Source organism: Panthera pardus, unplaced genomic scaffold, assembly GCF_024362965.1.
Source record: "Panthera pardus isolate Hobbes unplaced genomic scaffold, ASM2436296v1 HiC_scaffold_12, whole genome shotgun sequence".
NCBI classification, from domain to species: domain Eukaryota; kingdom Metazoa; phylum Chordata; class Mammalia; order Carnivora; family Felidae; genus Panthera; species Panthera pardus.
The window spans coordinates 40,813,700-40,837,335 of NW_026526677.1; the positions used below are offsets into that span (position 1 = coordinate 40,813,700).

At 40.2% G+C, this 23,636-nt stretch overlaps 1 protein-coding gene across 2 annotated transcripts; it reads left to right on the plus strand.

The window, feature by feature from the left end:
* Positions 1 to 22,439, plus strand: SPTY2D1 (SPT2 chromatin protein domain containing 1). 2 transcript variants are annotated; one of them, XM_019456495.2, is made up of 6 exons: positions 1 to 183; positions 11,587 to 11,701; positions 12,464 to 14,044; positions 15,745 to 15,916; positions 17,737 to 17,814; positions 19,211 to 22,439. In XM_019456495.2, the coding sequence occupies exons 3-6, from the start codon at positions 12,541 to 12,543 to the stop codon at positions 19,302 to 19,304; spliced, it is 1,848 nt and encodes a 615-aa protein (XP_019312040.2). In that variant the 5' UTR covers positions 1 to 183; positions 11,587 to 11,701; positions 12,464 to 12,540; the 3' UTR covers positions 19,305 to 22,439. The 2 variants fall into 2 exon arrangements, with proteins under 2 accessions (XP_019312040.2, XP_019312039.2); XM_019456494.2 differs by lacking the exon at positions 1 to 183 and adding an exon at positions 414 to 697.
* Positions 22,440 to 23,636: the final 1,197 nt, after the last annotated feature.

Genomic DNA, 23,636 nt, shown 5'->3' on the forward strand with positions numbered 1-23,636 from the left:
AGGATGTGATGAGTAATGTGTACACGAGAGGACTAGTCGGTGCCATGTGCGCCTGCGCAATTTCGCGAGCGCCTAGAAACCGGTAACTGAAACCCCCTGGCCGAGATCCGTCGGTTCAGCTGCTGGGGCCCTGCCGTTTCGGACCTGAGAGCCCACCCGTGACACCCAGCGAACCCAGGCCTGGTAGGTAACCCCCCACCCCCTCGCCTTCCCTACTCAGAGGTCACAAGAAACACCAAGACGGTCAGGTCGCGAGCCCCGGCCTCCAGGGAAGTGGATCTTTCCCTTGGCCACACCCCTCACTTTACTAGGCCGCGTCTCCTTGGTCCGTGAAGGGCCTAGTCCCGCCCCTTCGAGCCGACGCCAGCAGCCACGTACCACGTTTCTACGTGTCTGGAGCCTAAAGGCGGAAGTTACGCCAGGGACTCGAGAGCTGAGCGGCGGACCTAAAAGAATATAGGCCGCAAGAGGAAAGGGGGCGGGCAGACGGCATTGGAAGGCGCCGGAAGTGGTCGTGCTGAGGAGGGGTGGGAGAGGGGTGGGCCAGGCAGTTCACTTGGCTGTAGCTGGGCGCCTCGGTAAGGCGTACTTTCACTTCTTTCCGAGAGCCTGGCCCAGTGTCTCCGCCTCTGTCAACATGGATTTCAGGGAAATTCTCCTGATAGCTTCCAAAGGACAAGGTGTCAACAACGTGCCGGTAAGTACCAGCCGGGCACCAGTGTAGGAGACCCTAATCTTCAAGTTTGGAATTTCTGGCCCGTGGAACTTCCAGGCATCCGCCTATCGACTCCGGGAGAGGGAAGACCTGGACGCCTTGCTTGCTTTTCTTGGGCGTGCATTCTTGGGGAATGGGTGAAAAGGGGCTTGAGGTGCGAAGTGGCAGCCTTCCGGCGAGTAGGTTTCTCCGGCTTAGTCACCCCTGCAACGTGGACTTTGCAGTGCGGGTGTTTTAGAGTTGTGTGAAGGCTGGTGAGTGAAACCGTGCCTGGTACATGGTGGAATCCAGCGCTAGTAATTTCTGGCTTTGGCATAAACTTCAGCCCAAAGGATGGAAAGAAAGCGTGTACGTTGGGGAGTTTCAGGGGTTTTCGGGATGTGGTCTGATAACCTTTTGGGTGAGTTCCCGCCTAAGATGGGGTCAAACATTGTGTGATTTCTCGAACAAGTTCTCTGATGAGATGACTAAATTAAAACCTCCCAAAGATTTAATAATACCTTATGTATTGGGAAGAGAAGTTGAGCAGATTCCACGAAATCCTTGGCCAACAGAATGGGTAGGTTATTCAACTTCCGTTTACTTGTGGCCTTCCAGGTTTGCCTTTGTTTGAAATCTATGTCCCATTTGCTCAGTAATTTTGCGAATTCGCCCGTATTCGCAGAGCGACGTAAGACTTTTAAAATCTACACGCTGAAGTGGTGGAGAGTGCCTAGTCTGCGGGGTGTAGCTGTTTTGCATAAACTAATCATTTCTGGATCCTCAGATGGTACCCACAGCACAGCTGTAAACCGACAAATTGCATTGTGATACTTGCGGTTTGAGCAGTGAGGTATAGACCTCGAACAGCTCTCTGTCAAAGTCAGTTCAACTGGAATTTATTGAGCTCTCACTATGCATTCTGCATTTCTTAGATTTTTGTGTATTTGCAGTGTTGTGTTTTGTTTTTCCTACTTCTACACTTTTCTTGTCTTCTGAGTCTGGCCCATTCTTTTACCCTTTGAAAATATTGATTTTAAGATAGTAAAATAATTGGTAAATGAAACTGATATCTGTCAGTTTAATATTTATTAAATTCCCATATATTCATCTTTCATCCCAAGTACGCTGAATAATCATTCCCCCTAAGCCATGAGCCCGAAGATCTGTATGTTGAACTTACGGGCTTAAACCACTGAAACCTTGAACAACCAAATTTATTTTCTGCAAATTATGTAAATTTCATAGGGAGGTCAATATTGGATCCCATAACCATTCATCTTTGCATAATTAGGTCCATATTTTATTCTAGATCTTCCTGAATTTCAGTGGAGGTCAAAAATAGGTAATACTAGCTTTGATACCCAGTAATATTCTGAGGGAGAATCAGAACCAAGTTATTCTAAAATCCAGATATTACTAGAGCAGAAAATTTCAAAATCTGTGTATGTTTTAGAATATGTACATTATCAACAAATCTATTAAATAACAAAGATTGGAAGCAGAAAAAAAGGTGAATTGGTGAGATCATTTAAAATTTAATAAATGAATATAGGCATATATTTTATGAAAGCATACTTTCCCCTCCCCACCCTCAACCCCCACAAAAAGCTAGAAAGCCTAGAAGTTTGATTTAGTTAGCATTATAATCCTTTTCTTTTTACATCAGATGAATGTGTCACAAAAGAAACTATTGAGAAACAGAGCAAGACAGTTAAATTTAATCCATGATCTTGCTTTCACTGGGTTTATCTAATTATTCTGTTACTTTGCTTTATCAGCTCAAAGTAAATAAAGCCTCTGAGAGCACACCATCAATTGTGAAATATATATTGTACAGTGTAATAAACTGTGGCAAAGCAGGTATCCTTGTAAACCATCATCCAAGTCAAGAAACAACAATTCAGTCATACACATGCACCCCATGTTTGACATAAGCTGTATTGACTGAATGATGGTCTGAGAACCACAGAGGTTTTGCATCCCACTCTGGTGCTTGGTTCATATTTTCCTTTTAGCCATCTTCTTCCCCACCTTCCATTTCCATCTTATCAGAGCTGATGTTGAGATTTCAGTCTTCATTGTTCCTATGTCAGACTTTGCTACAGAAAGGAGCTATGGTGACTAGCACTGATTAACTCCAAGGAAGGCTAAAATATAAAACACCTGGACAGCCACTTTGAATTTTTGTTTTTTAAGTTTATTTATTTTTGAGAGAGAGAGAGAAAACAGAGAGAGAGAGAGAGAGAGACAGAGACAGAGAGAGAGAGAGAGAGAGAGAGAGAGAGAGAATCCCAAGCAGGCTCTGCACTTGCAGTGCAGAGCCCGACGCGGGGCTCATCTCAAAACTGTGAGATCGTGACCTGACCTAACATCAGGAGTTGACACTTAACCAGCTGACCCCAGGTGCCCCTCCAGGGCTTCAGTTTTAAGAGGTATCTATTGTGTCTGGTTTGAGAAGCAATGAACATTTCTGTAATGGAAACTCTTTTCTGTTGTTTCTTTTCAGGAGAAATAGTTATTTTTATAATGTTTTATTAAAACAAAGGAAGGATTGCATCATGCCTAGCAATATTAGGCATGCTATCATTTCCCAGTGGAAAACTGAATTTAAAAAACAGCTGATCAAGGTGATGTAACCAGTTATCGTCGCAAGCTCTGTTTATATTTAAAGGAGAAAAGATATTTTTGGCAACCTCGCACTTGTACTTAAAATTTTTCTCCCTGGTTCCTCTAGCGAAAACCAAGTATCTTGATTTGATAGAATGGTAGAGCTTAGAATATTGGTTCTTGTAGGTTGTAAGTAACTAATTGATGACTTATGTGGCTTTCTCACAGTCATACTGTGAAAATCATCCCGGAGAAGATACTGTCGCTCTGGTGTGATCCTCAAATCAAAAAGTAAAGACGAAGCATTTATGTGGTACTAAACACATGAGGATTTGGGGGCTATAGCCCCTTGAGGATAAGAATGTCGGTACTGGAAAAGGAGCTCAGGGACTCTAACTGGGGTGGCGAGTTCAGATGTCCTGAGGGCCAGGTAGATAATGTAAGTTCTTAAAGTAGCCTGGATATAAAATGATAATAATGGAAGCTCTTGAAGTAGTCTAGATATAAAATAGTAGGTGTCAAGCTCTGCATTCAAGAGAAGCCTACTGTGTGCTACAGTAGTTATATTTCCTTTGAAAGAACAGTATGGGGCAACAAAAACGTTTCTGCAATCACTTTGCAACTTTTGATTTATTGGCTATAACTGGATTGCTCCCATGCTTGGATCTGAAGAGGAGTTTGCCAGGGCCTGAAGTAGCTCTGAATTGCTAGCCTGGGGGGGGGGGGGGGGGGGGCGGGTAGTACTATTTAACCAGTGTTGGAAGGAGAGGATCTTTTAGAAACTCTACCACCACAGAGATTGTTATTTTTCTTCCCGTCACTACCTAAGAGAATCTCTTTCTGAATGATAATGATAACAACAACTGCCGTTTATAATGCTTACTTGGTGCCAGGCACTGTTCTAACCACTTTATGTACATTGATTAATTCAATCACTGTGATGACCATATAGGGAAGGTTGTTTCATGGATAAGGAAACTGAGGCCTAGAGAGATGAGGAAACTTGTCTGAAGTCGTTCAGCCAAAAAGTGACAGGGCTAGTAACGGTAGAGCAGAGAATTTTATACAGGCTAACTGGCTCCGGAGTTCTTGCTCTTAATCGTGACCCTGTGCTAAGTGAAGAGTGTATTGGATATGAGGACGGTTGTTCATTTAATAAAGCCTGAACCCATCCAGCTTCCTACCCTCAACTCCAGCCCAATATAATATAGCCTTAGGCAATAACTGTTGGCTTTTATGGCACTTGTCAATGTACAGTAAAGTCTGATGGGAGAGAAATTTAAAGGGCAAACCAACAGCATTTGGAAATTGGTGGGTAGAGAGAGACTTACAGCCTGTGGTGGGAGAGTGCCAGTATGGTTGACAGAAATAGTCTGAGGGTGAGGGTGGATAAGATAGAAAGTTAAGTGGTGGACCTATTGGAGGTCATGGCACCATCCAAGAGGCAGATGGAAATTTGGGAAGGGTGTTTAAGATTGAGGTTAGAGGGGCACCTGGGTGGCTCAGTCAGTTAAGCGTTTGACTCTTGGTTTCGGCTCAGGCCATGATCTCACAGTTCATGCGTTCGGCCCTGTGTCTGTCTCTGGGCTGACAGTGCAGAGCCTGCCTGGGATTCTGTCTGCACCCCCTCCCCCCCCATCCCCCTACTCGCTCGCTCTCTCAAAGTAAACATAAAAATTGAGGTTAGAGCTGGATGAAAGTGTTGGGATTAACGTAGAAGTGAGACATGTAGTGGGAATACTCTTGGACCTGAGTCAGGAGACTCAGATTCTAATTCACACTCTGTTACAAATTGTGAGTGACAACCAGTTAATACACACTTGTGCTTTTTGGGCCACTTCTAACATAGAGGTTGGGCTAGGGACTCTGAGGTACCTATCTGATACTACATTTTATAATCAGGTATATTTTTATAAACACAATAATAGTAAATTTACATTTGACCCTATAGCAATCCTGAATAGCGTGCTTTTTGACTGTTTTATTTTCATTCTCTTAACCACCCAGCTAAGCAAGCCTAATGCAAACCATTCATTTTCCAGGCCTGCATTTATTCCCTATGATGTTTTGTGAAATTGTGTAGTATTATTAAACTCAAAGATATATTCTTTGAATATTCCTAACTCTAATAATAAGTCTCTAATATGTATAAAGCCATCAGGAAATTTATATTTTCTACAATTACAACAATATGTTGTTCTCTCCTGAGTAAAGAACAACTTTCAAGAAGGGATTGACTATTGATTCCAACGTAACGTATTTGGTTAAGACATATTTCCAGAACAGAAAACTCCTCATTTTCCTAATCTGACCATGACAGTATAATTCCAGTGCAAGGAACACATATGTCTTAAAGTGAGTTAATGTTTTCTAGGTCTGTTGGCTTCAGAATTACAAATCTTGGCAAAATCTCTGATACTGTATTTAAATGGCATAAGCTTCACTGCTGTGGATCATTCATTGGGGTCCAGCAGAATGACTGAGTTGGCTTGCAGTATAATAAAATGGATACACTTAGGATAAAAGAAACTCTTGTCCAGCTGCTTTTCATGAAGCTCAAACAATGAAGCAGCCTGGTGCCTTGAATCAGATTCAGAATTGGTGGGTGCATCTCAATGTGCTGCTGCTAGAGCTAAATGTGACCATCTGATGCAGGAGAAAGTGCCAAATAGTTCTTCTGCTTTATTAAATAGAATATAATGTAATCCCGGCCTGAGGCTTTTTATTTTTATGTTTTTAAAAAAGCATTGTTCTCTACGGGGCTACCCCTTTGGGCGTAGGGGATTATCTATTACAATATTCTGTTACAACAAATCTCAGATCTTTCAACTGAACAGAGTGTGACTGCAACCCCTTTTATAAAGGTCTGGCTAGCTCAAGGTTAAGAAGATGTATAGCCGTGTACCCAAGAGAAATGATGTTCACACACACAAAAACTTGTACACAAGTGTTCATGGCAGCATTATTCATAATAGCCAAGAAGTAAAAACAAATACCCATCAACTGGTGAATAGATAACATGTGGTAAATCAGCACAGCGAAATATTCAGCCATAGAAAGAAATGAAGTAGTGATCCATGTTACAACATGGATCTTAAGAACATTGTACTAAGGGAAACTACCAAGATACAAATGGCCACTGTATCAGTCAGGGCTCCCCAGAGAAGCAGAACCAGGAGGATTTATTTTAGGAAATTGGTTCATGTCATTGTGGGGCTGGCAAGTCTGAAATTTGTAGGGCCAATACCTTCTTCTCTGAGAAAACTCAGTTTTTGCTCTTAAGGCCTTCAACTGATTGGATGAGTACCATCCACATTATGGAGGGTAATCTGCTTTACCTCAAGTTAGCTGATTGTAGATGTTAGCCACACCTGCAAAATACCTTCACGGCCACACTAGATTAGTGTTTGATTTAAATAACTGAGTGCTATAGCCTAGCTGAGCTGGCATGTAAAACTGACCATGGCAGCCACACATATTGTAGGATTTCATTTTGTTTCTTTGAAAGTTTTTGTTTGAGGAAAAAAAAAAAAAAAAATAGAAAAGCCAACACTGACATCAAAGTAAAATTACATTATCTCCATTTAAATTTACTTAGGTATTACATAATTGTCATTTTAAAGTTCTAGGTATATTCTATTTTTACTCCAAAAGAGTTAAAATGATACCTTTGCTGAAACTGAAACACTTAATGGTCATAGAAACTAATCGTTTCTTAATTTTCCATAAGCCAGGGAAATAATTATAATTTCTCAGTTCAGTGATGTAAGGAACTAACTGACAGAGCATTCTCTCAAGGATATTTTCTAGGCCTTTGAAGGGGTCTATTTTCAAACTTAATAATAGAGTCAAGTGAAAATTAACAAGTGTTTTCAAAATTGAAAAATCTTAATATTTTGTATAATCACTCATATATAGCCATTTGTCTATGGCCTGTAAATGTTCCCTTATATTGTGATAAATATTATTGTATAATGGTACACTGGGTACATGATTTCATTTATATGAAATGTCCAGAATTGGCAAATCCACAGCAACAGAAAGTAGGTTGCCAGGGGCAGAGGGGAGAGAGAGAGGGAATGGGGAATGACTGCTGAAGGGTATTTCTTTTTGGGATAATGTAAATGTTCTGCAATCCAATAGTAGTGATGGTTGTACAACTCTGAATGTACTAAAAACCAATGAATTGTACACATTAAATGTGTGGATTTTACGTGCCTGGGTGATTTGGTGAGTTGAGCATCTGACTCTTGGTTTCAGCTCAGGTCATGATCCCATGGGATTGAGCTCCATTGGGCTCCAGACTGACAGAGCGAAGAGCCTGCTTAAGATATTTTCCCTCTCTCTCTCTCCCTCCCTCCCCCTCCCTCCCTCACTTCCTCCCTCCCACCCACCCACCACCTCTGCCCCTCTCCCCTGTACACTCACTCTCTCTAAAATTAAAAAAAAAAATTTTTTTAAAGGATGGATTTTATGGTATGTGAATTGTATCTCAAAACAGTTAAGAAAGAAGAATATTTCCTATGGAGATACAGGACCCCCCTTTTTTTTTCTAACCCCAGATTTCTAGGTTTTGACCTAAAGTTTACCTAAGAGAATATATTAATATTTTCCTGGTATCTGCTTTTGAGTGCATCAAGCTACAGCGGATGTAAGAAACTGTTAATTATGACTCAGCTCATGTCAGTGAATAAGATTAAGCCTCATCAAGTTAGGACCTTGCCCTTCTTGTTTCCTAGCAGACCCATGAAATGAGACTTTTAATAGATTTATTGAATCCCTTCTACATCATAGGACAGAACAAAAAGTACTGCAGAGTTGTTGGGGTAAAAGTAAAGTCAGCTTGATAAATACCCTTGAGTATTAAAGGTGCTAAAACAAAAAAAGCTGAATTTAAAATTGGCAGTGTGAGTGGTTGAAAATAGGTGGATGCTTTGAAAAAAGCTAAAGTGAACAAATCAGGACTATAGATGCTGGAGAGGATGTGGAGAAACGGGAACCCTCTTACACTGTTGGTGGGAATGCAAACTGGTGCAGCCGCTCTGGAAAACAGTGTGGAGGTTCCTCAAAGAATTAAAAATAGAACTACCCTATGACCCAGCAATAGCCCCGCTAGGAATTTACCCAAGGGATACAGGAGTGCCGATGCATAGGGCCACTTGTACCCCAACGTTTATAGCAGCACTTTCAACAACAGCCAAATTATGGAAAGAGCCTAAATGTCCATCAACTGATGAATGGATAAAGAAATTGTGGTTTATATACACAATGGAATACTACTTGGCAATGAGAAAGAATGAAATCTGGCCATTTGCAGCAACGTGGATGGGACTGGAGAGTATTATGCTAAGTGAAATAAGTCAGGCAGAGAAAGACAGATACCATATGTTTTCACTCATATGTGGATCCTGAGAAACTTAACAGAAGACCATAGGGGAGGGGAAGGGAGAAAAAAAAAGTTACAGAGAGGGAGGGAAGCAAACCATAAGAGAGTCTTAAATACTGAGAACAAGCTGAGGGTTGATGGGGGGAGGGGGAGAGGGGAAAGTGGGTGATGGGCATTGAGGAGAGCACCTGTTGGGATGAGCACTGGGTGTTGTATGGAAACCAGTTTGACAAAAAATTATATTTAATATGAAAAAAAGAAAAAGCTAAAAGTAATCTTTGCAGTTATTTTCTGAGTAAATCTGAGAGCCTGAACACCCCACTCCCTTGTTTCTTCTTTGTGTTCTGCCTTTCCTGTATTTTTACGTTCCTTTTTGGCATTTTCAAAATGCTGTGTGTGTGTGTGTGTGTGTGTGTGTGTGTGTGTGTGTGTGTGTGTGTTTAATGGTTATATTTTAACATGATTTGCAGAAATGTAACTAGCCCTCAAGCCAATCATTTCATGGATATTATTGCTTGAAGTAAAGCTGTAATAGTAAGTCATAGTGTTAGGTCTATATATTTTCTTAAAATTAGTAAATAATAATGCAGATGGTATACTAAAAGGGCAAAAATCATGCAGGTGTTATGCAAATGACTGAAGCTTAGTAAACTGTACTCCATTGACGCTGTTAGTGCCTGTATGCAGTCGTGAGTAGCTTTTCAGCTAGTCATATCCCATTACCTATCCCTTGAAGTCTCAGGTTAGGAAGAAATATGTCTATCCTGAAGTCAAATTAGGAAGTGCTTGTTGCTGTAATATGTAGATAATGAACCAGTGCTGTTCAAGGTAACACTAATATGTATATTGGCATTTGAGGCTGGGCGGGGTTGGGGGGGGGTGCTTTGTGTAAGCTTTGATTTGGCAGGTGAACATATGGACTAGGTTGTTGGCGGGGACAGGAAAATCTTAAGTCTTGGCAAAAAAAAAAAAAAATTCATCTTTCCTCTTACAAATCTCACTAACTGGATAGGGTGAAGTGAGTATATGTCTCTGCTTATGAGTCTGTGTATATCTTATGCAACTTGAGTCCTATTCATGGTGGCTCTTCCATTAAGAAAATGTAAACTTTTTGTAGATAAAGCTTATGTTTGAGGTTCTTGTAAATGAGGACAATTTATATATAGGCAGTTAGGTAAAGCAGTATTCTCTTTCTCCTCAGTGTGCCCTCCCTCTCCTTTTCTTCTTTAAATATTGGGCTCCAATCCACAATGGAAAGCATCTACAACTAAATTTACAAAGATAGGGACTTATTACTGGGTTTTATGGTGATTCAACCAAGCTGACTGGGAGAGGAATCTGGGTGCTCTCTTTTGGGATTTCTGTCAGGGATGTGTCAGGTCACAGCACTGCTATTGTGCAGGATTTTCATGCTGGATTAGGGCATGCTTCACTGGTGAACTAACTTAGCTGGAACTTCCAGTCTGTTTCGGATGTCTTGTATTTGGCTAGCCACATAGTAAGCATGGATCCTTTGGCTTTCCTCCCAAGAATTTCATGCACATTTGGGGAGTCTGTTTTTTTTTTTGGTTTTTAAGTAGCTGGATTTGTGCTCAGGGGGGTTAGTGTTTCCTTTTTAACTAGCACAATAACAGGTGTAGTGGATAAGAATGTCATCAGCCTAACAAAAGAGGGAGAGCATTTAAAAACTTATTTGCTATCCATAGATTTATTTATTTATTTAATTTTTTTTTAGATGAAATTTATTGTCAAATTGGTTTCCATACAACACCCAGTGCTCATCTCAACAGGTGCCCTCAATACCCATCACCCACCCACCCCTCCCTCCCACCCCCCATCAACCCTCAGTTTGTTCTCAGTTTTTAGGAGTCTCTTATGTTTTGGCTCCCTCCCTCCCTAACCTTGTTTTTTTTTCCTTCCCCTCCCCCATGGCCTTCTGTTAAGTTTCTCAGGATCAACATAAGAGTGAAAACATATTCTATCCATATATTTAATGTGCAATAGTCCTTGAGATGAATCATCCTGGTCTGAGTTATTCTGTTTATCATACTTCTCTTATGATAGATACTTATACAATGGAAATGTTTTTCCTGTTGTAGTTCAAATTAACATTACTACGGTTTTAGTCATTTCCCAGTGTAGTTACATAAAAATCAAAACCCAGAGAAATATCATCTGCGCCAGGATAATATTAGTATTTTTTGGTTGATATGGAAACCTTTCTAAAACAGTTTATGTAACAAATTAATATTTAATGAACATAAGAGCTGTGGTTAAAAGTACAGGGAATTGGGCACTTCTTGCTGCTTAGATTTCCTTGAAATGCTTTTTAGCTTTGGTTTGCCACCAGCTTTGCCTATGGTCAAAGTAAAATCTCAGTGTTTTATACTGTAAGCAAAATAACCTGTGTAGCTGTGAGTCTTACTAGAAAATAGTCTGGAATAAGGTATTCAGGAGAGAAAACATTTTATGAGTAGTTTTTTCTGTTTGTTTGAAAAGTTACACTTTGAAATGCTTAGTTCTAAAGTTCGATTTTTTTTTTTTATTCAGAATTTTTAAACAGTCCATTCTAAGTGATGATTTCTTTTTAAAAGTCCCCCAGTCCAAGTACCTATTTGGGAAAATAACATAAAAATAGCATTTCTCTGAATTCTTCACGTGTGCATTATTTAGGATGTTACAAAGAAATTCTGTACCTAAAAACAGTCATGCATAATCCTATTTAGACCAAAATTTTATAGCTAAGCTTCCATGTTAGTTATATGATCTCTTATTCAGAATCCGTTTTTCAGTCAGTATGTAAACCTCTCTATTGCTTGGTACAATGCCTTACACCTAATAGCAAATACATTTTTAAAGTTGAATTGCTTTTAACTTTTACTTTTTTTATTTTTAGAAAAGGTATAGTTTGGCAGTGGGGCCTCCCAAAAAAGACCCAAAAGTCAAGGGTGTCCAATCTGCAGCTGTTCAGGCTTTTCTCAGACGAAAAGAAGAGGAGCTCAGGCAAAAAGGTACATATCTATAGCTTTATTGTCAATTTTAAAGTCTTCTACCTTCACAACTAGCTTGTACTTAACTAGCGGATGCTTGTAGTAACATAATAGGCTAAGGGATTTGTGTGTCTGAGTCCGCTGTATTTAGAGCATATTACATGTGTTCTCATGCCGATCATTTGTATGGATGTTATCTTTTATTTCTTCTTAGTGCTTTTGGGGATAGCGGCCATATCTTGCAATTGGCCACACTAGGTCCCAATAAGAACTCCATTCTTTGACCTTCATTCTGAATCTGCTTCTACATATTTTGTATTTTAATTTTTTTAATTATCAAGAATGCTATCTTAAAGGTTAAAAATAGGGACAATTTTTGAAGACCAGCAAACTTAAACAGTAGTTTTACCTCATGCAAATGACAAGGAAACTGATTTAATACATTTAAGTATTCATTTATTCACAGTTAATAATGACGGTGAAGTGGTTCCTACTGTTTCCTTAACTTGGTATCTTTATTTGGTATGAATTATTTTCTATATTTAAAGCTAAAACCCCAGTCTCTCGCTTGCTTTGTCATATTGAAAACCCCATATGTAACCCACTCATTATGTAAAGATGACTCAACTGATACTTGTTCAAAGGACTTCCTCCTTTGATTCCTAGATGTCTTCAAACTGTAACTTGAATGTTGCCTGTGTTTTGGCCACCTACTGATTTCGGATGAACATACTTGAGACCTCCAGACCTTGAAATACTTTGTTCTTGTTTTCTCCATTTTAGCTTTAGAGGAGAAAAGGAGAAAAGAAGAACTAGTGAAAAAGCGAATTGAGCTAAAACATGATAAGAAGGCAAGAGCTATGGCCAAGAGGACAAAGGATAATTTCCATGGTTACAACGGGATTCCCGTTGAGGAAAAGTCAAAGAAGAGGCAGGTGATGGAAAGCCACACTAGCCAGGGAACAGAACAAGAGTATGGGATGGAAGAAGAAGATGAATTCTTAGAGTACAATCAAGCAGAGTCAGAGCAGGAGTATGAGGAGGAGCAAGAACCTCCCAAAGTTGAAAGCAAACCAAAGGTCCCCCTTAAAAGTGCCCCGCCACTCATGAACTTCACCGATCTACTCAGGCTGGCCGAGAAAAAGCAGTATGAACCAGTGGAGATCAAGGTAGTGAAGAAAACAGAAGAGCGGCCTATGACTGCAGAAGAACTTAGGGAGCGAGAATTCCTTGAACGGAAACAGAGGAAAAAGAGAGCTGAGACAGATGCAAGACTACCTCCGGCCAAAAAGGCACCTTCTCAGAAAGAAAGTGTGGGCACAAAACTTAGCAAGCACCCTTCCTCCAGGGGTACACCCCTCCCTCATGCTGAGAAGAAATCCAGACCCAGTACAGCCAATGAAAAACACTTAAGTGTGTCTTCATCCAAATCCATGCCAGGAGAGAGGACCAAAGCAGGATCTGGCAATTGCTCCCAGCCCTTACTTCGAGAGGGCCATGACAGACCTGTTTTCAATGGGGCTGGAAAGCCCCACTCCAGCACCTATTCACCAAGTGTCCCAAAGACTTCTGCTAAAGGGCCTCAGAAATCTGCTACTGAGCACAAAGCCAAAAAATCTCCTCCCCATCCTAGCCATTCCAGGCCTGGGCCTGTGGTTACCCCACACAATAAAGCCAAGAGTCCAGGTGTCGTCAGGCAGCCAGGCAGCAGCTCCAGCTCAGCTCCCGGGCGGCCCAGCACAGGGACTGCTCGGCCCACAGTTAGTTCTGGCCCCATGCCCAGGCGCCAGAATGGCAGCCCCAGCTCAGGACCTGAGCGATCAGTCAGTGGGACCAAGAGGCCAGCCAGTGACTTAAACCTCTCTGGACGGACACTCAGTGGTACAAGTGGCCCTGGGCATCCTGCAAATAGCTCAAGTGGACCTGGACGACCCACCACTGGCTCAGGTGATTCTAGGAAGTCTTTGGGCAGCTCTGGTGGCCCTGGGCGGCCTGTGAGCAGTCCGCATGACCTCCGACGACCAGTGAGTGGCTCTGGCCCCCCTGGGCGGCCAGTCAGTGGCCCTGGGCGGCCAGTCAGTGGCCCTGGGCGGCCAGTCAATGGCCCTGGGCGGCCAGTCGGTGGCCCTGGGCGGCCAGTTGGTGGCTCAGTTCCAGCCGGACGGACGGTCAGTAGTTCAGGCCCTGGAAGACCAGTGAGCAGCTTGGGACCTGGGCGAACAGTTAGTAGCTCCGGTCTCCCCCTAAAACCCAAGTGTACCGTTGTCTCAGAAACCATTTCTTCCAAGAATATAATTAGCCGATCCAGCAATGGACAGATGAATGGAATGAAGCCTTCCTTATCTGGCTACAGATCTGCCCAAGGTAAAACTGTCCTTCACCCTAAGGATATTGACTTGTTACTAGGAAATTGGAAAGAGTACTTTGTTTTACATAAACCGAGACCCTGTGAACCCTTCCATGTGCCCTTTAATGTACTCCTGTATTGATAGAATCCTGATGCTCTGTCTCTCTTTATGCCTGAGAGTCCCTTTAGTGATCATAACTTGGAAAAGGCTTTAGAAAGAGAGTTATCTAGGACCCTCTGTGTTCACCCCTGTAACGTCTCCAAGTGCATGAAACTTGGCTATGTGATTTGTGAGACAGGATGAGTGAATATGCCTTATATGGTTCAATGAATTAATTCATCTTTACCTTTTCATGAGAACTAGAGAGACCTTTCTTCAAAAGTTGGAGTATATTTGTAAGCTTGAAGTCTTTGGTGCATTATTTATTCATCAGATACTTTTTTTTTTTTTTTTTTTTTTTTTGGGCGCCTGGGTGGCGCAGTCGGTTAAGCGTCCGACTTCAGCCAGGTCACGATCTCGCAGTCCGTGAGTTCGAGCCCCGCGTCAGGCTCTGGGCTGATGGCTCGGAGCCTGGAGCCTGTTTCCGATTCTGTGTCTCCCTCTCTCTCTGCCCCTCCCCCGTTCATGCTCTGTCTCTCTCTGTCCCAAAAATAAATAAAAAACGTTGAAAAAAAAAATTAAAAAAAAAAAACAAAACATCAGATACTTTTTAAGTATCCACAGTGTACCAGGAACTGCCCTTGTGTTTCTGCTCCTTGTAGTGGGCAGCACATCAAAGCCCTAGCTACTGGTCCTTTATGAATCTACTTACTTAGGTAAGATTCCATGCTTTAACTTCTTAGTTCAGCTAGAACATTGGTTCTCAACCAAGGATGATTTTGATGCCCAGTGAACATTTGGCAGTGTCTGGAGACATTTTTGACTGACACCACTGGGCCCAGGGGATGCTACTGGTATCTAGTAGATAGAGGCCAGGGATGCTGCTATTATACTATAGGACACAGGAGAGTCTGCTCACAAAGAATTATCTGGCCCAAAATGTCAACAGTGCAGAAGTTGAGCCGAGCTAAGGAGACAAGCCATGCGTATTAAAAACAACTGTAGATCAATAAAAGGAGTGTCTGTAATTAAGGACTAGAAAGCAGTTGTTCCCAGATGCTGTTCTATTGATCATTGCCTGTCTTTTGCAAAGTTTTATTCAGTCTTTTGGCAAAATGACAAAATAATGATAATGTAGTGATTTTCTTTTAAAGTCAGACTTACTCATTTCAATAATTATCCATAATTCTGGGAATCTTTCATACTTTGTTGGACTTCTAAAAAAAAAAAAGGAATGAAATTGTGATAATAGACGGTAGGTTGTTACTTTTGGTGTCTTTTTCATGGCAGAATTAAGTTAGAGATCCTGTAAGCTATTTGTAATTTTCTTTTTAATTTTATCAGTCTTTTAAATCCAGAAGGAAGGCAGCTGTTAGGCTACAAGATGTGACAGATGCTTCTGGTAAGCCCTGGGATAAACAGAAATTCTACTCCTTGTAGACAACATGAAGCAGCAGGGATGATTTCGTAATGAGTCCATGCTATGGGTCAGTTTGCTGGCTCTGGTTTTTGAGGATATTGTCTTAATGAATTCTTAAAATCTCAGTTTATGTAAAACTTTGTTGGGACTATTTTCAGTGTTCATGCTCCTATAAATAATGACTTTTCTATTCTTAGGTCCTCAAAGGCTTCCCTTCCCTAGTGGTTACAAAAGGCAACGAGAATATGAAGAGGAGGAAGATGATGATGAATATGACTCTGAAATGGAAGATTTTATCGAAGATGAAGGAGAACCTCAGGAAGAAATATCCAAGCACATTCGAGAAATCTTTGGCTATGACCGAAAAAAGTAAGGCTATAGATGGTTTAGATAAATGATATACTCATTTTGAATGACTCGTGCTATGGGGAAAAAGCAAACATTAATAGCAGAGGCATTGAATAAAATTCTTCATTAGGAACCATTGTATGATTGTTTAAGATTTACTCTTTTGGCACCACCTAACGGTTAACTCAGAATTTTTTGTGTGGTTGCATGCCAAAATATACCTTTTTAAACTGTTGCCCTTGTAAGATGTATATTTAATGAGAGTGAAGCAGCTTACTGGAATAGAACTAGATTGGCTTTGAACTCAGAAAGCCATCCACAGACCCATGTTGAAAGCTAGTCTGATCTGACATCACAGACCTGTGTTGAAAGCTGGTCTGATCTGACATCTGCTTTTCTTTGATGTAAAAAGCTTTACTGCTCAAAAGTGTGGTCCCTGGACAGCAGTCAGTATGGGACCAACGTCACTGACATCACCTGACAACAGCGTTAAGAAATGCAGGCTCTCAGGCCCCACTTCAGAGCTACCAAATCTAAATCAGCTTTATACGGTTCCCAGGTAATTCAAATGCACATTAAAGTTTGAGAACACTAGTATAGATGAAAGATCAGGGTTTGAATAGAAGTTCTACCACTTCCTAGCTGGATAAACTTGAGTAAATTATTTTCAGAATGACATCTGGAAGGATTAAATGAGATAAAACAGAAGGGACATATGTTTTATATGTAAAACAGAAGGGACATAGTGCATATCGGTTGACAGTTGCCCTCTCCTTTAAAGCCATGGATATGAGAAATTAGAAGGCAATCCTGAGAAAAAGTGTTTTAAAAAAAAAAAAAAATTTGGTAAAAAGAGTAGTAAAAAGAATTGGAATAAAAATCAGATTTAAAAATCTAATATTAATGGGGCACCTGGGTGGCTCAGTTGGTTAAGTGTCTGACTTTGGCTCAGGTCATGATCTCCCAGTCTGTGAGTTCAAGCTCCGCATCGGGCTCTGTGCTGACAGCTTAAAGCCTGGAGCCTCCTTCAGATTCTGTGTCTCCCTCTGTCTTTGCCCTTCCCCCACTCACTGTCTGTCTCAAAAGTAAATAAACATTTAAAAAAAATTTTTTTAATAAAAACCTAATATTAGTAATGTCATTGGCTAGTTTTATGTTCTTGGTCAAACCATTAATCTGCCTGCTTCAGTCTGTGTTCTTTTTTTTTTTTTTTTAATTTTTTCTTTTTTTTAACGTTTATTTATTTTTGAGACAGAGAGAGACAGAGCATGAACGGGGGAGGGTCAGAGAGAGAGGGAGACACAGAATCTGAAACAGGCTCCAGGCTCTGAGCAGTCAGCACAGAGCCCGACGCGGGGCTCGAACTCACATACCGTGAGATCGTGACCTGAGCTGAAGTCGGACGCTTAACCGACTGAGCCACCCAGGCGCCCCGCTTCAGTCTGTGTTCTAAAGTCCTTTCTCACAAAGCTCAAATGAGATTAATATGTACAAAATGATTTCCATATATAGTGTGCTTTCAGGATTTTAATATAAACTATTCTGTAACTAGAGGCGAGTGAGGTGAGTAAGCATTGTTGGATTGAGTACCTTCATTGACATTAGATTCAGGAATAATTGCCTCCAGGGAGTAGTGAGGGCTCATTTAATTTGCCTTGACTTCAGAAACCCACTGCTACCCGTCCTCTGCCTCTGTCACTCCTTGCCAAAGAAAGAAGAGTAATCCTAACTGTGTTTTTTATTAGTTATAAAGATACTGATTTTTAAAACAGGAGGATGCAGTTCCTAAATATTTGGGAATTTGGGTGTTTTCCCTAACAACATTGATTTCCTCTTATCAGATACAAAGATGAAAGTGATTATGCCTTACGTTACATGGAGAGTAGTTGGAAAGAGCAGCAGAAGGAAGAAGCAAAGAGGTAAGCACAAAACTTAACACATTTGTGTAGAAATGTCCTAATTGTTCCTTTCTGTTTGCTGCTTCAGTTACACCATTGGGAGCAGAGGTTTGGGGCCCCTCGCTTCTGAATTCCCATCCGGGTTACTTGCTGTGGGACTTTAGACAAATTCCTTAGCCTTTCTAAATCTGTCTTCTTGGGGCACCTGGGTGTCTCAGTCAGTTAAATATCCGACTCTTGATTTCGACTCAGGTCATAGTCTCACGGTTCATGGGTTCAAGGCCTGCGTGAAGCTCTGTGCTGGCATTGTGGAGCCTGCCTGGGATTCTCTCTCTCCTCTTTCTCTGCCTCTCCCTCCCCTGCTCTCTCTGTCTCAAAAATAAACAAACTTAAAAAAATTTTTTTTTTCAATCTGTCTTCTCATGGGTAAAATGAGAATTTACTCTTTTTACCCATTGAGGTATCACATTAAGTATACAAGTTGCTTAGTGCGGAGCCTCACCTATATAGGCACACAGTCAGTGCTGGAGGCCTCCTCTGATCCCATTGTAACAAGTTCCTTGTTTTTCTTTCCCCATCTTTAATTCCCTTTCTACATCAAACACATCTCAGTCTTGCTGACCTGTACCACTGCTGGCCATAGGGACCTGATGAGGAATATGAAATTCTTTCTAATTCCTATTTGGCTACCTGATAATAAAATTCATGATAAGTTCTTAGGGTAGGGTAACAAGAGATTGCTTTGTTTATAGTCTTAACTTGGTAAGATAATTCCCTTCAGTCTCAACCCAGCATATTAAACCTCTTCCCTCTTGCCTTCCCTTCATGTAACTACATAAAATATCCAACTAAAGTGATGCGAAGGGATAAGAATAGAATGTTATTTATTGAATAAATTTTCTTTTATTTCTAAAAGCCATTGTGATAAACAATTTATATTTTATTACTTATTTACTTTATTTACTTTATTATTTACTTATTTACTTTATTACTTATTTTATGTTGAGGTTTTATGTGAGGTCTTTTTTCTTTCTTTCTTTTTTTTTTTTTTAATATATGAAATTTATTGTCAAATTGGTTTCCATACAACACCCAGTGCTCATCCCAAAAGGTGCCCTCCTCAATACCCATCACCCACCCTCCCCTCCCTCCCACCCCCCATCAACCCTCAGTTTGTTCTCAGTTTTTAACAGTGTGAGGTCTTTTTTCTACTAGAAGTTGAATCAGTGGCCGAGGCTCCTAGTAAAAAAATATTCCTGCTAGTTTGTTTTCAGTGGTAAAGACTTGAGGCGTTTTTAATGCCTCAGCACATTCCATATGAGCTCCCAGTTGAAATTTCATTCTTAATTTTTAAAGAGGGTGGTAATGTCATGTATATTGACATGTACTTTTTTTCCTTTTTTTTTTTTTGTGACAGTTTAAGACTAGGTATGCAGGAGGACTTAGAGGAAATGAGACGTGAAGAAGAAGAAATGAAGCGTCGAAAGGCTAAGAAGCTGAAGAAGCGTTAGCTGCTGCTTTTATTATTTTTGTGAAATTCTGGAGACACTCTGCTGCCAGGAGGTCCTGCCTTCAGAATGAAGAAGCCCCTTTATGATTTTAATTTCTACTTGGGTACTCAAGGAGAAGGAATGCATACTGTTATTTGCAGGCTGTCATTGGAGCATAAAGTATTTTCAAATACTTTCCAGGGTTAAATCTAATGCAGATGATAGAATGCCCAGTGAGCGTGCTTATGAAGTTAACTGTTCACAGGTGCCCGCCTTGATCCTGATGAGCTATGCACTCTAACGGGGGCCGCTCACCTGTCAGCCAATCTTACATTGTTCCTTTGCTATTTTGAAAAGGAAAAAAAAAAAAAAAGGATTGCCTCTTCATGTTCTGCTGATGTGTGAGTAGAGCACTGCCCAGCTCCCAATCAAACTTTGTCTTTTAATGAGGAACCTGGCCCTTCCATGAATGTTGCCAGCAATAAAGTGACCTGTCCTAATGTATATGTTTGGATTGAGAACTTGAAAATGTAGAGTAGGCTCTATAATTATCGTATGGATGTCATCTCTGTGACTTTGAAGTAAAAAGTAGAATAAATTATATCGTATTTTACATTATTCATGGATTGGATGCCGAGCATTCTTATTCACTAATTTAGGTGGTAAGGCAATTAACAAATTTTTTTTTCCAGTTAAAATGCAAGTTATGCCATTTAGTTTAAAAATAATCTGTTTCCAGGTTTTCCTTTCAAATTTACTGTTACGTTGGCTTTAGCGTAAAATAGACAAGGTCACTGTGCTAATTGATTTTTATCTAAGAAAAGTCATTTTTATACTGAAGAAAAATGCTTATTTTATTCAAACATTAGATTTGGAAGAGTAATAGTTTAAAAAATAAGGAAGTGACATGTGAGACTCCCCTCCTCCCTCTCTAGAAAGATATTTTGGAAAAAGGTGCCCCTGTACCTCTTGATGTTAACGACTGCATTTTATCTTAAATTCTTTAGCAATTAATGCCAAAAGCCAAAAACTAAATTCATGTATATTGAGAGCACCACCTTCTCTTTTTGCCCATATTGCACTTTTATTTCAAACTATGCACTGTGAAGAGATTTTTTTCCCAGGTAGAAAAGGACGTTCCCTGCTACTGGTGCTTTACCAGGCTGTGGAACTTTCTTCATGCTCACTTTTTTCCAAGTCCTATTTTTACACTTGAGATCTCTTAAGCCTCAAACCCAGGCAATTCCAATCAGGCTGACCTAGGTTCTGGCTGGAGAGAAGCCAAGTCTCAAGAAAAGTCAGCAACAGAAAATGAGATATGATGACGCTAGAGAGCTTTTGTCCTTAATTCTAAATATGGAGGGCTGGGGACAGTGGGACATAAGCTTGAAGAACAGTTCCAAAAGTTGTTTTGGTGTATTCCTTTTTATCCATAAAGCTTTCTTTATTCTCCAAGTTTGGGTGGTATACATTACTGTTGTTACCTCCCTTAATGGGACAACCATTTGACCTAGTCCCTTAAGACTGACTCATTTTGAATTGAGTTTCACATTTCGAAAGTGCAAGCATTTAACTTTGAAGCTGAATCCTCTGAAAGAGGTCTTCATCACCAGGAGTAACACTCTAACGATCTACATAGAATTGTCACACTGGCAGAAAATCCTGTTGACTGCCTCTCACCCATCTCAAAATATCTTCAGTGAAATTGATTTAAGGGTAGTGTGGTGTTCCACGTAATAAAACAGGTTTGGAACATTATTTCCTTTGCTGTCACTTTTGTGCTTCCTCCCGCCCCACCCCTACAAAAGTTGTTTTCTGGGATATATTTTTTCAGTATTTAGACTCTTTGAAAATCTATTACAATCAAGTGCTTATCATAGCTGAAAGATTTCTGGTGGCTTAACGTTTACTAGCACTTTATTCGACGTGCAGTTATTTGTACAGAAAGGCACCACTGTGCTAGATAAAAGTTCTAGAACTTCACAGGAAGAGTCAGGTCGTGTCCTTAGGCATCTACCACTTTTGAGTGCATTTCTTCTACAGATGTTGATTATATTATTCCTCGGCATCAACATTATAAAAGGGCACTTCTGTAGCTCATTTAAAAAGAAAGTCCTGAGAAAGTCTTTTAAATTAATCTTGGCCTTGTTTCCAAATCCTGTCTTCCGTTTTGTTCTGCAATTCCTGACGGCTCTTACAAAAAGCTCACAAACCTTTGAAGAAACTGGAATAAGCTGTTATTTTATAAAGGTTTACAAATTAAGTGCTTGGTTTTTAATGTATCCTCTACTGTTTTGATTTTCAGATTTTATTAATTCAATATCTGAAGATGTGCCTTTTATTGGGTAATGTTAATTCACGAATGTAGTAATGTTATTTCACGATTGTAATGTTACATGATCATGGGTGTGGCATTCTCTAACAGATGATGTGAAAAGAAAGTAGTTTTCATAAAACTCATATGGCTCTGATTGCACAGTCCCACTTGCTTTTGATATTGCTATATCAAAGCAAGGGGCACTCTTCTTTTAAGGCTACTTTCAAAAACTTGTCTTTGTATTTTCTCTAAACTATAAATGCAATTACGTCCATTTGGAGGCCAGGGTACCACATGTCACAGACAGCCTTACATGTGTGCCATGAGAAGGTTCAAAGACTGTTAACAAAAAAGAAAGTCTATGGGAACTCGAAATATCATTTTTTTAATGTTACCCCAAGATTTTCTCCAAGAAATTACTGTTTTGTATTTTGTAACTTAAAAGCAGCTATTAGTACATTTCTGAGATATAGCAGGAGACCAAAACATGTTTGGAAAGAGAATAAATATATGAAGAGAAACTGGTTGGTTTATTTTCAATGTGCTGAATATATTAGACTACTATTTATTTTGTGAGTGGATGTGATAAAATAAATATTCAGGTGTTTAGTGTATGATTAAGAGTGGGATATAGATTTCTTTGAAGTTATTAAATCCATCATGTCTTTTACATAATGGACAAATCAAGTTTTAAAAAAAAAAAACATTTACATAGTTTAGCTTGTTTTCTGGTGCTGTTGACCTGCAAGAGAATCTACTTTTGCATATACAGGTGAAAGTTTTGCAATTTATGTATAAAAGAAATTGTAGGCATTAAAAATATTTTATTGATATTTTCACTGGTTGGCATTTATTTACCAAAACTCAGATATTCCTTCTTTCATCACCCTGAACATTTTTCCAGCTAGAAACCCCAGTAGACTCATCAGACTTGACATGGGGTGTGCTTCCTTACACACACACACACATACACACACACACACACACACACACCTGTTCATTCCCTCTGACGCATTGACCTCTGCTCAACCCCCACAACTGACCCATCTCCCCGCACCCCACCAGCTTAAGAGAGCTACTCTGAAGGCCGGAGAACTGTTTGGAGGTATATTCAGGGAACCAGAGGGAAGAAGAACTGGGTGTATAGTTCCTCTTGTCAAGAAAACGAACACAGGTTCTGATCCCCTGTAATAAAAGAGCTTGAAATAACTGACAAGATGAGTCCTTTGGGATATTCAGGAGGCAAGTTGGTATAGCCATGAAGCCAGAAAATGTAGGCACTTAGCTCAATGGGATGTGTTGAGTCTAGGTCATATAAGAAGCCTTATAAGAGATAGTATCCTGGATTCAGGATTACAGTGTTGCTAATGGATTTTGAATTCACTTTTCTTTCCATAAAAAAAAACAAAAAAAAACAAAAAACAGTGCAAAGGGCCACTTAAAAATTGTTTAGCAAATGTGTGTTAAATGGTCCTCAACAAAATGTTATCTACATAACCAAAAAGATCTACTTTGGTGGTAAGGATGCACTTCTGAATGATGGAACTATCAGTCATCCCCAAGTAGCCACAGAATGGGAAAAATTCCATACAGTTTATTTTAGAAGTACTTGTTCTTGTTGGGTTCTTCCCCCCTCCCCCAACCCCGTTAAGGTCAGAAAATTCCAAACCACCCCTAGAGAGGGCTTATGAGGAATATCCTAGGGCTGAAACACCTAGATTAATTGCATGGGTCTTATACTTAAGTTTCCATACTTGGTCTCAAACTCAAACTGCATCATATTGAGGACTGAGCACTTAGCTTTTGTTTCTATGCATGCTGCCCTGTATTAGCAGTGGTTACTGCTAAAAGAATCATCAGGCACCTTCTTGGCTATTCAAATGAAGGGGGCACTTGAGCCAAGAGATAGCCAAGATCTTGGATATTCCAGTCTCTTGTTTGGCTCTTTTCCTTGGCACATAAAAGCATGCCAAGGAGAAGGCCTGGATCTTGATCTTGACTCCAACCCAGAGCTGTGCAGCTGGTAAGATACTTGA